Source organism: Oenanthe melanoleuca, chromosome 1A (genome assembly GCF_029582105.1).
Source record: "Oenanthe melanoleuca isolate GR-GAL-2019-014 chromosome 1A, OMel1.0, whole genome shotgun sequence".
In the NCBI taxonomy this organism is placed as follows: domain Eukaryota; kingdom Metazoa; phylum Chordata; class Aves; order Passeriformes; family Muscicapidae; genus Oenanthe; species Oenanthe melanoleuca.
This window is the reverse complement of record NC_079334.1, coordinates 39,214,019-39,227,884: the sequence shown is the minus strand read 5'-3', so window position 1 is coordinate 39,227,884 and position 13,866 is coordinate 39,214,019. Positions and strand designations below refer to the sequence as shown.

At 42.8% G+C, this 13,866-nt stretch overlaps 1 protein-coding gene across 1 annotated transcript; it reads right to left on the bottom strand.

Moving 5' to 3' along the window:
- Positions 1 to 6,248: 6,248 nt before the first annotated feature.
- On the bottom strand, positions 6,249 to 11,456 carry AVPR1A (arginine vasopressin receptor 1A). The gene is made up of 2 exons (XM_056482352.1): positions 10,362 to 11,456; positions 6,249 to 8,657 (listed from the first exon to the last, which is right to left on the bottom strand). The coding sequence occupies exons 1-2, from the start codon at positions 11,368 to 11,370 to the stop codon at positions 8,374 to 8,376; spliced, it is 1,293 nt and encodes a 430-aa protein (XP_056338327.1). The 5' UTR covers positions 11,371 to 11,456; the 3' UTR covers positions 6,249 to 8,373.
- Between the last annotated feature and the right edge of the window lie 2,410 nt (positions 11,457 to 13,866).

The window sequence follows — 13,866 nt, the reverse complement described above, 5'->3', positions numbered from 1 at the left end:
CACTTATTCAAGCCCAGCTTGAAATCTTGAAACTTGAAACTGAAAATAACACATGTATCCCTTTAATGTTCATCAGATTGTCAAAACTGAAGTTTTACTTTTGCCTGAGAGTGCACATCACAGAGGGAAGATAAGTTTCTCCTTGAAGTGCCAGCATTTTATAAAAAATAAACTTACCAGCCTCTAGGGAAAAGCATTTTTCACAGAGGGAAGGCAGGAACGCTGGGGCTGCCTCCCCAGATACAGCCTGCTGTGGGCAGAAACAGTGTGCTGGCCTTCTCTAGCCCTTGGGGTCATACAGAAGTTTCAGAGCCAGAGTTATTCCTGTCCCACACGTTTCTTCTTAAAGAAGAAGATTAAAGTTACAGAATTGCAGGCATTTCCCTTTGTGGCAGAGAGTGTGATTTCTTACCCCACCACTACTGTTACTACAGGTAGCAGGGCCCCCAGTCTCATGAACAAGCTTCCTTCTTTGTACAAATGCTTCCACTGGAAAGTGCTGAAATCAAGAAATGAGTCCTTTCTGACGGCAAACACAGTTACACAAAAGATCAAAGGTAAATTAGTTGAAGGCATGTTTGCATGGCTTAATTCTTAGAATCAATATCTCCAATATGCACAGTATTCTGTAATTTATGGGTCAGATAAACATAATAACCATTGCATTATGCTTGGAAATGTTTCTGTAGTATGGAAGAATTCTGTCATACTTTGTACAAGATGGCAAGCCAGAAAAGAACTTCAAGTTAAGAAGATTAATAAAAAGACTAAGAATTAACAGTTTCAAATGCTCTTCATTTCAAATTAATTCAATTTTGAAAACTGAGTATCCTCTTTCTGTCATGTAATACCTATAAATCACAGTCTCACGAAACTGCATTTTAAAATATTTATGCTTTATAGCTGATTAATCCAAATGTTTGGAATATGTTATGAGTGTGTCTGCTAATTGGCAATATATTGGCTTGCTCTGTCTTTTTCACTAAAATGAAAGCTTGAGGATTTGCATATTTCCCAAATCCTGCTAACAAGCTCACAGAGAAGAGTCTCAGCTATTGCATGTGCTACTCAAACAAACAAACAAAAAACTAAACAAAATAGAAAAGAATCCAGAAAAACTCCTATTTAGTTCTCATCTCATCTACAAGACACTTTTATAGACCTATCTCTCCATGATCTGGTTTTTAATTGTTGAAGAAGTTCAGCCCCTATTTTTGGAAATGTTCCCATCCCAGCCAGCAGCACATGGAAAAGGATTTTAACCACTTGTCTCCTATAAGAGACCCAGTTTCTCTCCAGGCTCCCACAGAGGCAAAGGCAAACGAGTACTCACATTGTTGGTCTCGCTTGTACAGTGCAGGTAACCCCTGCCTGTGCCCTCCTCCTGGGTTCAGGAAGGACACAAGTGCAAGTGTTCCACTGGATTTCTTCACTCCCTTGTGTCCTTGCCTTCAGCAGGATTTAAAAACTGCAATGGAGAGATACACACAGGAACTCAATCATGTTAGTACATGCAGAGTTACTGTTGCCAAAGCAGAGTGTCTTCCCAGTGGGAGCTGAGGTGCCTTCTGGGGTGTCTGGTCATGCTCCCTGTTTTCCCTACACTCAAGGAAAACCTGGCCACCCCACACAGGCCAAAAGGTACATGGACTTTGAGGCAGACAGTTTGTTTCTGTTTTTTGCGTGAACTTGACATCTCTGGTGGGAAAAGGCCATTTTTCATCAAAGAGGTCAAATCTGGGGTTTTTCCACTAAACCATTATGTTGCTTTAACTTTCCATTTAAACACTTGTGAAGGAAATATGACCAGAACCACTGAGTCACTTTTTGGGCTCATGCTGAAAACAGTCATTGATGGCATCCAGTGCAAACCATTTTACACTGATTATATTCTCAATGTTTTTATGATTGAGTAGTTTCCTAGGGAAAACAGGTCTTTACATGCAGTATGTGACAGACATATCTATCATGCCACTCTCCTTTTCCTTATTATTCGGTTTTACTCCACATAATATTACCAAAGAATTTTAGGTATTATCCTGACTTTTTTCTCCTCCTCCTGTCTCAAATCTTTGTGTAATGAGATATATCTTTTTATGTTGTTCATTGACCTTAGTTTTGTATTATCTGAGTACCTTGAGAGTTCTTCCTAATTAGGGATTTTCTCACAAATCTGTCTTTAAGGACAAAGGAGATGGAAAGGTTCAGCATGCACAGATGGGACACACAGAGAGATTAGATGCAGAGATTTTTCCCTCTTTATAAGAGGTGTGAAGAGGTAAATTGATCTCTAGGCTCATTTTAGTTTTGGTTTTCCTTGTGACACAACTAACAAAGGCACCCAGCTGGCAGAAGCTTAGCAATATGAGCCCCCTTGGTTAGTGATAGCATCATCAACTCTATCCAAAACAATATGATGATATTAAATATTAATATTTTGCAGTTGTCCTTAAGAAAGTAAAATCTTGGACTAGTAACATGGAGGTGTTTGCTGAACTCTCTCAGTAAAACCTGTAGCACTTGTAGACAGCTCTCTGCAGTACATGTGTACCAATTTGAACTAGCTGTCTACCTGCCATTAAAAACAATAAATAAATAGTTTTCTGATCCATATGTCAATGGATATAAGGGCAGTGTTCTTGATATCCTCCATATGATGACTCACTGGTCTCCAGAAATTGGTTTTGTATTGGCCACAAAAATAATCCCTCTTGCTCTGATAGACACACATGCACTGTAGGTACATTCACACAGATGAATTTCACCTTTGTGTCATCCAGCTTAAAATGTCTATATTGAGGTACTTGGGTCATAAATTTGGAAAGAAATGAGATTTTGTTGTTTAATTACACTGTGCCTTACACTGTAATCTGTGAGACAGAAGAGCAAGCACTAATGATATATCTTAGGTTGAAACAGAGAGTCAAGGTGGTTCATGGTTCTTTGGATCATCTCATCTCAGTGCAGTATATTTAAAATATAGATTTGCAGGGGAATTGCCCTGCCATTTTGAATGAAACAAAACCCAACCCTCAAACAAATAAGACAACACAAAGACAGAACTCTCTCCTCATTTTCCATATTCTATTCAATTTAATAACGTTACTAAGATAAGTTCCACACCTACCCCTTTAAAAAAGAACATTTGTAACCATACATCACAGCTTAAGATTCTTGAGCTCCTGATCATCAGCTTCATGGTGAATTAGGTTATCAGAGATACATAACTAAATCCTTGCTCTTTTCTCTTGAAAAAGACAAGTACAATTTAGTTTGAGAAATGAGATATATAGTCACACAAATGTATATTTTGCTTTTGTTTACTATTTACTGTATATAATTCCTTGTTGCCCTGACTGCCCTCACAATGTTTGGAGTATTGGAGATAATGGGATCACATAAGGAATGAAATCCACGTGAATGCTGAAGTGTCTTACTGAATTCAACCCTTAGCTCCATGTCCCTACATGTAACACTTGGAATCTATTCCTTTGCTCCCATGGAAACCCTGAAATGTCTCACATTTAGAAAATATTATGGTGGCTATTTAATAATATTTGCTTCTTCTCTGGCAGAGGATTATTCAGATTAATTGTGTAGAAAATTAGTCTGATGATTTGATTTCCTTATTTTTCGGATCTCAGCCAACCATAAAGTGAAATTGTTTTCTGTGGTTTCCTCTGAGGTGACTGACACATACATATTTCAGAGGATGCATTTGTCTGTGCCTACCCCAGTTTGCAAATTTCTTACTCTGTGTTGCTCTGCCTGCTTTTTACTGACCCAGGACACAGCATTGGTTATCCCAATTTTTTGTTTTTGCTACACTATTTTGTACAGTTATCACTCTCAGAAAAAAATTGGAGCAGCACCTAAGCAAATTTCTCCTTTTGATATTAATGCTACAAAGTTACACCTAAAAGTTACCTCCTAGTCCTCCAGGTTCTTCATCTATTGCTTCTCACTTCCACATAATCTTCAATCCAGAGCTTTCTAAAATACTAGGAACATTGCTGCCTTTTAGCTTGAAGATTGATTCATTTATTATGGTATTTACCCTGACTATCACCTCTTTCCAAAAAGGGGAATGATATTCAGGCTCCTTCCTTTCTTCTCCCAGAAAACTCTGTGTCTGTTCATATTTCCCACAGGACACATTTGTTTTGGGGCAGCCAAGGCCCTATAAGTCCCATGGAATGCTTAACTTGGAGACATCATTGTCCTTTTTTTAGACACAGCCTTGTAGCCATCTCAGCAAAGATACTTAGTAGATTTGTAGTTACAGTTCCAGGAGACAAGGATCTTTTTCTAAATGCATGAAACATATCTTAAAATTGAAAAATGGAAAGCATTTTGATACTTTCAAATAACCTTTGAGATCAGATGTTTTATTTGCTCTCTGAGTCACCAGTTCATCTCTCTCCCAATATTCACTGTGGGTTTTTATTTGATAAGATCCACATTCCTCCCTCCAAAGGGACTTTGAAATTAATGTGCTTTAATGTCAGCTGTGTCTGCTGCTGCCCCTGCGGTCCCTGTCCCCGCTCTTGCTGCCATCATTTCCAGGGTCAGGAGAGACTGTGGCAGGGGCAATCACAGCAGTAACAGTGGAAGAGGCTGGGACAGGCACTGCCAGTCTCTGGTTACCTGTTCCACATCTTCTGGAATGGACTTTGTGACCTGGACAGCCAATGTCAATTTTGTCATGTTTTGCTACAAAGGTGTAAAAGCTGAGGGGCACCAACAGACTGCATTGCCAATGCTTTGCTCAAAAAGGAACATTGAACTTTTACATAGCACTTCTTAGCCATGTGTCCTGTAAGAATTTATGGAGAAAGATAATCATCATTACCCTGAACTGAGGATGGGTAACTCAGGCTTTTTGCTTGCAGAGAAAGTGCTCTGCCTTAAAGGCTCCTCTTCCATCCACCCCCCAGGGAAAAACAAATGTCAGAAATGGGAAAAATACTGGGATTGTGCAACAAATTCTTCCTTTACTGAAAGAATGTTCACTATATCTAACAACATCTTTATCCACCTAGAACTAGAGAGACTTGCCAGTATTCTCACTATGGAGCTGAAGAGAACTCTGCACTCCTGATGATGCCTGTCAGCCTCACTTTTCAGAAATTCAGTAACCCAGTGGAGTGTATCAAGAATTCAGCTGAAAATGTCCTTATGGAGAACTAAGGCTAATTTGCATGTAAACTGTTACTCTAAGCAAGTTTATACTAAGGCATGGCAAATCGCTGAGCAGTGTCCCAAAATAGTGATACAGTGTTAATTAACACTGAACTGGATCCAGGGCTTCCTGCAGGACCAGTCCTGGGAGAGGCAGACCTGGGCTGGCTGGCTCTCACAAAGCTTAGCAGGAACTAGTTGTGATTGCTGTTTGCTTGCTTTTTGCATAGCTGCACAAACCATTCTGCATGACTTATCAGCTGGACCTACTCTTGTGTGAGGGACTGTCACCTGAACCAGCCAGGACTGCTCCCTGTGGAGCAGCTGCAATCTAGTCCTGGACCTTGAAACTTATCCATTTATTGATCCTGTAACTTCTTTACCCAAGTAGCAAGTGATACATTTTCCAGTAAAGCCCATTCCTAAAGCAAAACATAGAAAACTAGTTTGTAAGGGTAACTACAGCACCAACCAGTGTCTTTCTGCCTCCCCAGTCTTCCATATACACAAGGGACTGAAACGTGTGCAGACACATTTTTAGAAGAGGACACTGTATTTAATTACTCCTTTTTGGAGGTGAGAACTCAGCCCTCTGTAAGAGGGGATACAATCTGCACAATTTGGAATTGGCCATAAGATTCTCTGTTTACAAAACCTTTGTAGTTGAAGTACTGGGCACACATGAATTTGTGTCTTCTTGTAGATTTTGGTCTTGATGTGGTAATACAGGGGGAAAAACCCAAACTTTTTGTTTGCTTATTTTGCTTGTTTGGTTTGGTTTTGGGTGGTTTTTTTTGTTTTGTTTTGGGTTTCTTTGTTGTTTTGTTTTTGGGGTTTTTTTTTTGTTTTTGTTTTTGGTTGTTGTTTTTTTTTTTTTTTTCTGAGCCAGAAATATGTTTGCCTGCAAATTTAAAAAGAAATTAATGGAAAGAAGCTTTTTGGCCTTAGGTTCATATGTAAATGAATAAAATCTTTTCCATCATCTGTATCATCTCCACTTTTGCCAGCTAATTGAATTTAAAATGCCTCAATTCTAGTAACACCAGAACAAACAACAGAGTACAGGCTCATCCATCCAATCATGTTTTACATTTGAGGACAATTCTTTAAAACAAAAATATCAAAATAACCCCTCTAGAACATGAATAAGTGCTCAGTTACATGTTTTAACAATACTAGCAGCACACAGTAGAAAGCTGATTGCATGTTCCTACTTTACTTGTGTCCTTCATGCATTATGTATAATAGAAAAATATTTTAGTTTTGTTCACTCCTTAAAGCTTTTCATGGACACAACTTATTAAATGAAGGTGTTTTGAATTTTGTAAAATATATTTAGCATTACCAAATACATTTCTGGCCCTCCAAAATCTAGACAAGCAAAAAAACTTAAAATGCTTCTGATCAAACAAATATGCAGATTTATTAGAGCAAGTTTCCATGTTTTAAACTTGCAATGATTTCAATTTTTTTGTTTCCTTCTGTTATCATTATGGCACCCCCATGATAACCCAAAGTAGCTCTTAAAAAAATATCTCCACAGATGAACAATTAAAAAATATTGGCTGTATCTTCCAACATTACAATTATGTGAAAAAGTCAGTATTTACAAAAAATGTCTGGAAACCAGATATTAATAAATTGTGTTGTCAGTTTAATTACAGAAACTATAGGGCACTCACAGGGGAAATTTATGCTGACAAGCCCCAAGTGTAAACCTAGATTTTGTAGTAGATTTGGAAAAAACCTAAATTTATACTTTGGGTCTGTTTGCTTTAATACATATACTGGTCCTTACTCAGTTCATTTTTATTATCAACAATATTCTACACACATTTTTTCATTATCTTTTCTGTTTGAATTTAAAGTGTAATAGAAAAACCAATTATGCAAACATGAAAATTCTGTTAGTACAGCTAATTGGTTTTTAATACAGATTTCATGTACAAAGAAAGTAGTAGCACAAACAGAAAATTAGTCAAAGGATAGTGTACTTAATTTGAAACACTTGCAGTTTCAGTAACTGTGAATTACCTCCTTGCAAAATATACACAGTGGGCATAATGTGCACAAACACACACACCACATCACTGCATGCATTTTTTTTACTAAAAGATAGCTTCAGGTTCACAAACCATCGTCCAGAGTTGGTGAGAGCTGTAGTCATATTTGTATATTAAAGGTGGTCAAAAAGATATTCTGTTAAATATAAGCTGTTCAAATGACTACACTCTCCTGAGCTCATGAGACTGTTTGCTTGACAACCAAGCAATGTAGCTTGATCCTAGATGTTTTAGTGAATTAAAAAAAACAAAAGATGGCATTCCTACCAATAAAGCAAGTGGTTCTGGTATTCATTATGAGTTTTCCTGGTGTAACTGTAATGGTGCTGAGCTAGTCATAGTATATCACACTTATTTATCAATATATTTTTAATGTTAGTTTAAAAATGGAAGTAGATACAACAAGACACACACACACAAGAAAATATGCTGTATAATTTCCATCAACAAGAAGGGAAGAGGAAATATCACCCTAAAAATGAAACCCCACAATACACATACATATATCAACAGCACTAAAAGTTTTGACTTCAGAAGGGCTGTTAAATTTCAGTGTCTGAGAACTGCTAGACCTTTACAAGATGAAGCATCATGAGCAATGGAATTCCAACAAATCAAAGTCTGTATAACCCCATTCCTTATCTGGACAGGCAAGACTTTTCTCCCAACTCATTTCTTTTAATGTTTAAGACTAAACTGTAATCTTGCTCATATTGTCTTCCTTCCCCATAACTTCATCAGACAATCATGAGAAGTTTTATGCATTAACATTAGAGAGTGGAGTTACCCCAATACATGACAACTCCATTATTTTTACTCTTTTAAACAGCAAGCGAACAATGCACTTAGTATTTTAGAAACAGACAAAAAATTAAAATAAATTCTATTTTAAAAAAATAATTGCTTTATTGTCGCTACACCTTCCTGATCAGCTGCCCAAATCCTAAATAACTTTCAGAAAATAATTTATATACTGCAGCATAGCTTATCAAGCAAGGTGGCACTTTTTGCCTCATGGCCATCTTAGTCATTCCCTGGTAATATGATTGTGCCCTGGACTGGCATAAAGTGCCACAACCTTCCCAAACACTGTGACAGGACTGCAAGCCTGCCAGCCCTGAGGCCTGCCTCACGTTGGAATGGGGATGAAGCTGCTCGATTTGGAGTGGGGCATCTCTCTCCATGTGTTCAGGCTGTGGGTTGGGCTTCTGTTGTTGGTGAAAGAAGTCTGTCGCCTGCTATTGCTGTTTGAATCTTCTTTACTCAGCGTTTGCTTTATTTTTTGGCAGCAAGGGAAGCTCTGTAGGCAGTCTTGGAGGAGGTGCCCACTGAAGAACATGTAGATCCAGGGGTTACAGCAACTGTTCAGGCTGGCCAGCAGAGCCGTAACAGTTGTCGCAGTGTTTTCAGAATCTGGGGAGGGGAGAGAAAGCATCTTAATATCAAAAGAACATTTGAACCACTCAGTCAATTGCTTCATTAACCATTGGATTTATTTTCCCGAATATTCGAGTTCTAAACGTTGCAGCACTTGGAACAGATAATGAGAATATAATCAGTAAAGGTCTTATTTATGTAAGGCTGCCATTGGAGTCAATGAGGATTTCTCTGAACAGACTTCAAAAAGCTGTGACAGAATAAGTTACGGGGTAATCCATCCAAAATAATGATTTAGTCACATTTCCACTGATGTGTATCCATGTGTTGATAAGCTCCTGCTTTAAATACTGAAAAGTTTTTTCCAGACCCTGGGAGACAGTGTCAAAATTTCCACTGCTTCCAGTAACATTGAATTTTGCTGCATATATTTGCATGCTGAAAAGTATTGAATGCTCAACAAACTGATTGGATTGTCCATCAAATCTGGATTTTGGAGGTTGATCAAATTTTTCTTAAGGGAAAAATAGAACTTAGCACTATGGCATTTTGGTGTTCTACCTTCAGTAACTAGTTAATAGTTACTACTATAAAAAATGCTCTAAGTATGCGTTTAGTCTAATCAATTATCAGTGACTTTTCTTTGTAAATATTGAATCTTCAGAAAAGTATAATTACTGTGTTATGCAGTTCCATATATTAAAAGAATCTCTTCAAACAAATCTATCAAATACTCATCTGTTCAATTTGATATCATTTCCTTTGAAGGAAAAAAAAAAAATGAATCTGTTTACTGCAAGCCTTTATTTCTCTACAGAGATCTGCATTATAGGCTTGACTTTAGTCCTGTATTAGAGGCAATCAACGCCCTCACTACAGTAAGCGATAATTCAGGGATATTTAAAAAAATCAAGAAATTATGGATTCCAACATTTTGATTTGCTGCTCTCTCATTATGAGGAAACAGAATATATGTCTATATACTATGCTGCCTGTCATTACTTGTGTGATGGCTTTTAAACTTTTAAACCAATTTCTTTTCAGACAGCGGGACAGATATCTCCAAATTCTAAATTGCCACTGATTTATGGAAACAGGTGACTTGATTAATGGAGCTACTCAGAGGTCACTGCCTTGCTGAGAGGAAGGGTTCAGGGTTTGCTCAACCCTATTATTAGACAGCAGATACAGGAAAGAAGATGCAACAAGTTCTGTCTTCATGTAACTGCTCCGACATGTGTGCGTGCATGCTTCTCAACAAAACTAAACATTTCTGAAGTTTTCTCATCGGCAGCTTCAAACGGACGAAATTGTTGCTGGTTCAGATAACGGCAGCAAACACTCCGGATTCCACCGGCTCGTTTTTCTGGGGATGAGAAAAGGAGCGGACAGGCCGAGCCGAGCGCCGCGGCCGCCGCCGCTCCCGGGGCCGCCAGCTCGGGCTACGAGCGGAGCCGGCGGGGCGGCCCCGAGGGCGGCGGCGGCCGCGGCTGTCCCTTCATCCCGGGGCTGTCCCTTCTCCCCCGGGGCTGTCCCTTCTCCCCGGGGCTGTCCCTTGTCCCCCACAAGGGCCCTACGCCGCTGTTCCCCGGCAGGAGAGGGGCCCGTCCGGGGGTGGGAGGACGCCTCGGTCCCGCTCTCCGCTCCCGCTTCCCCCCGCTCGGTCAGCGCTGCTCAGCGCCCCGGGACAACCGGCCGAGCCCCGAACGCGAGCGGGGGACAAGCGGCGGCGTCACCTACCGACCCAGGGGAAGCGCTGGTCCCAGACGGACCACATCTGGATGGTGAAGAAGGGCGCCCAGCAAACGACGTACACCGAGACGATCACGAAGGTCATCTTGACGGTGCGGATCTTGGCGCGGGAGATGGTTTTGACGTTGCTGACACAAGGGGCGAGCAGCAGCCCCCGTCGCGGGCCACCATCATCTCCCGCCCGCCGCCCGCCGCCCGCCGCCGCCGCCTCCCCCGGGCGCGTCTTGCCCCGCACGTTGCGCCAGATGCGGTAGCAGATGAAGCCGTAGCAGACGATGAGGATGAGCACGGGCGCGATGAAGATGCCGCCGGTGATCCAAGTGATGTAGGCGCGGGGCCCCCAGGGCATGATGAAGTGCGCCCAGCAGTCGTAGACCTGCGAGCCGCGCTCCACTTCGCTGAGGGAGAAGATGAAGTACTGCGGGGTGCTGAGCAGCAGGCTGAGCGCCCAGGCCGCCGCGATCATCCCGTAGGAGCGCTTGGTGGGCTGCTGCAGCGTCTTCAGCGGGTGGCAGACGGCGATGTAGCGGTCGGCGGTCATGGCCACCAGCATGTACGCCGAGGCGAACATGCCGAAGACCTGCAGGTGCTTGACGACGCGGCAGAGCCCGTCGGGGCCGTGGAAGCGGTGGGTCACCTCCCAGCAGAGCTGGGGCAGCACCTGGAAGAAGGCTACCACCAGGTCGGCCAGGCTGAGGTGGCGGATGAAGAGGTGCATGCGGGACGCCTTGCGCGGCGTGCGCCGCAGCGCCAGCAGCACGCTGCCGTTCCCCACCACCGCCACCGCGAAGGTGACGGCCAGCACCGCGATCTCCAGCTTCGCCAGCTCCTCGTCCCGCCCGAAGGGGTCCCAGCCGCCCAGGCTGCCGTTCGGCGACCCCGACCACGCCTCGGGGCTGGGGCTGCTGTCGCCGCCGGGCTCGGCCGCCCGCCACCGGCTGCCATTCCCGGGCGAGGGCACGGCCCGGGGGGAGCCGGCGCCGCCGGCCAGGCGCATGGAGGGGCTGCGGTGGGGCCCGGCCCCGCTCTCCGCTCGCCCGCTCTCCCCTCCCGCAGCCCGGAGCGCCGGGCCGGGTGCCTTTATCCCCCCGGCCGCGGAGGCGAGGCGAGGGGAGGCGAGGGGAGGCGAGGGGAGCTCCCCGGCAGTGGCCGCCCAGCGCCTGACGCCAGCCCCCCTTCCCCGGCAGCCCCGCCACGGGAGCGGGGCCGCTCCGCCCCGACAGCGCTGCGCCGGGGAGCGGGCGCACGCAGACACAGACACACACAGAGAGACACACAGAGACACACAGACAGACACAGACAGACACAGACAGACACACAGACACACACAGACACAGGCACACATAGATACAGACACTCACGCACACACACAGACAGACACACAGACACACACACACACACACACACACACACACACACACGCACACAGACACACACAGACACACAGACACACACACACACACAGACACACACACACACACACACACACACGCACAGACACACACGCACACACACACACACACAGACACACACAGACACACACACACACAGACACACACACACACACACACACACACACACACACACAGACACACACACACAGACAGACACACACAGACACACACACACAGACACACACTCACACAGCCCTTCCCCGCCCCGGGAGCCCCGAACGGCGCCCGGAGAGCGGCTCTCTTCATTCACGGTCCGGTAAAGCAGCACTCATAATTGCGAGTAAAATTGCAGTCATCATTGAGAAGCAAATGGAGATCTGTCAGCATCATGCTGCACACCCCGATCTGGCTTCTAGCCAAGGCAAAGGGACTTGTCGGTGAGAGGGGCTGGTTTGGTCCTGGGAGAGTCCGCCTGCCACTTTGGCATTTCACTGTCATGCTGGGATCAACCCCAGGGAAGTAAATTAGTTAAAAAAATAGCACAGAGTTTCGAAGCAAACTAATCTTTCTGCAGATTTCAGGACTACATCTCAGACAATAAATGTCATCCGAGCCTTAGTGTAAGTCTAAACCACGTGTTTCTGCAAGTACAAGCAAAATCTCCACATTTACTGGAGAGTTTCTAGCAGTGGGCCATTAAAAAATTCTTGTTTTGAACGTGGCTTAGATGAAGAATTTTCTTCCTTTAGGTAGAACGAATGGACTTGGTGAAAATTTTGGTCCCATTGTCATGAATGTGGATTATACCCTGATTTCACTGGAACCTGAATTTGACCCTTCATTTAGAATTCTTTCCTTCAGCTACACAAAAATGCATAAAATCACAACAAAGAAATACTGTGCTAGCTACCAGTCTTACTGTGTTTTTAATAAAACTCCCTAGGTCTCCTCATAGGTTGTTGCCCTTAAATTTAGTTACAAAAAATGCATAATTTTACAGGAGAAGCAAAAATGGGGAAGAAGGAAAATTAAATCTTACTTTTTTAATTAAAGAGGTATTTCCAAAATTTTTGACTCCAGAAGAGTTTTAAAGTTCAAAATACAAGGTAATAGGCTTCTGAACATCTTAACATGGTGCAATGTTTTTTTCCACTTTCTGGGCTTGTTAGCCCCTGAGAAGGTATGTGCACCCACCTGAGTCTGTCACTACCTTTCCTTTGCTTGGGATCAGTGGCAGGAGTTTAGGAGGACACCTGCTCCTACAGTGAAAATAGTTGTCATGAATTTTCCAAGTGAAACTTCAAACCTTCCCAAAACCTGGAAATACAGACAATAAATGTGGCTGTCCTAGGTTTCTAGAAAACTTATTTCTTTAACCTTTTGTTCCAAAACCTGAGTTTTACAAATTTATTCACAAGTTTGTGTCTATTTATTGCATAGGGAAACTGGGAAACTGGTGTGACTACAAGTTTCAGGTCAAATAGAGAGGAGAATTAAAGCTGCATATCACAAATCTCACACCACACCACTACCAAGGCTTCTTTCACATGCCTTGCCTGTCTCTCTGACGTGCTTTACAGGAGTTTAATGTTACATAAATGAACAGTGTTACTCAGGAAACTCTGCTAACAGATTTTCTGCTGTGCAAATGGTGCGAGGATCATAAAGCTCGATTCACTGCTGGGTACGTCATCCATTAACAGAAGAGATGATATTCAGGTTTGACAGAGATATATTTTTAGCAGCCAGATGATAAGATAAAGGTGGTTGTATTAGTTCAGGATACTGAGAGTTTGTCAAGCCCACATCAGCTCAGAAACACTCCTTTTCCAACCCATTCTTTGTTCCTCTGAATGGTGCTTATAAGAATGTTTCCAGAGCAAAGGGCTGGAGAGTTGTCTGAACATCAGTGCACAAGGCTGTACCTAGTGACGACATGCAATGTACAGCATGATACAGATAATAATTTTTACTGTGTTTTACTCCATCAAACAGAAATAATCTAGGGCTAGTCTTGCTGGATTTGTTTGTTTCATTTCCCATCTTGGTCAAAATTGATGTTTTAATAGATAGCATACCTAAAGAGGCTGTTAACAAAT

Coding starts and splice junctions, on each gene's coding strand:
- AVPR1A (XM_056482352.1), bottom strand. CDS start 11,370: ATGCGCCTGGCCGGCGGCGCCGGCTCCCCCCGGGCCGTGCCCTCGCCC. Junction 8,658..10,361: donor CCAGCGCTTCCCCTGGGTCG/GTAGGTGACGCC, acceptor TCCCCTCCCCAG/ATTCTGAAAACACTGCGACA.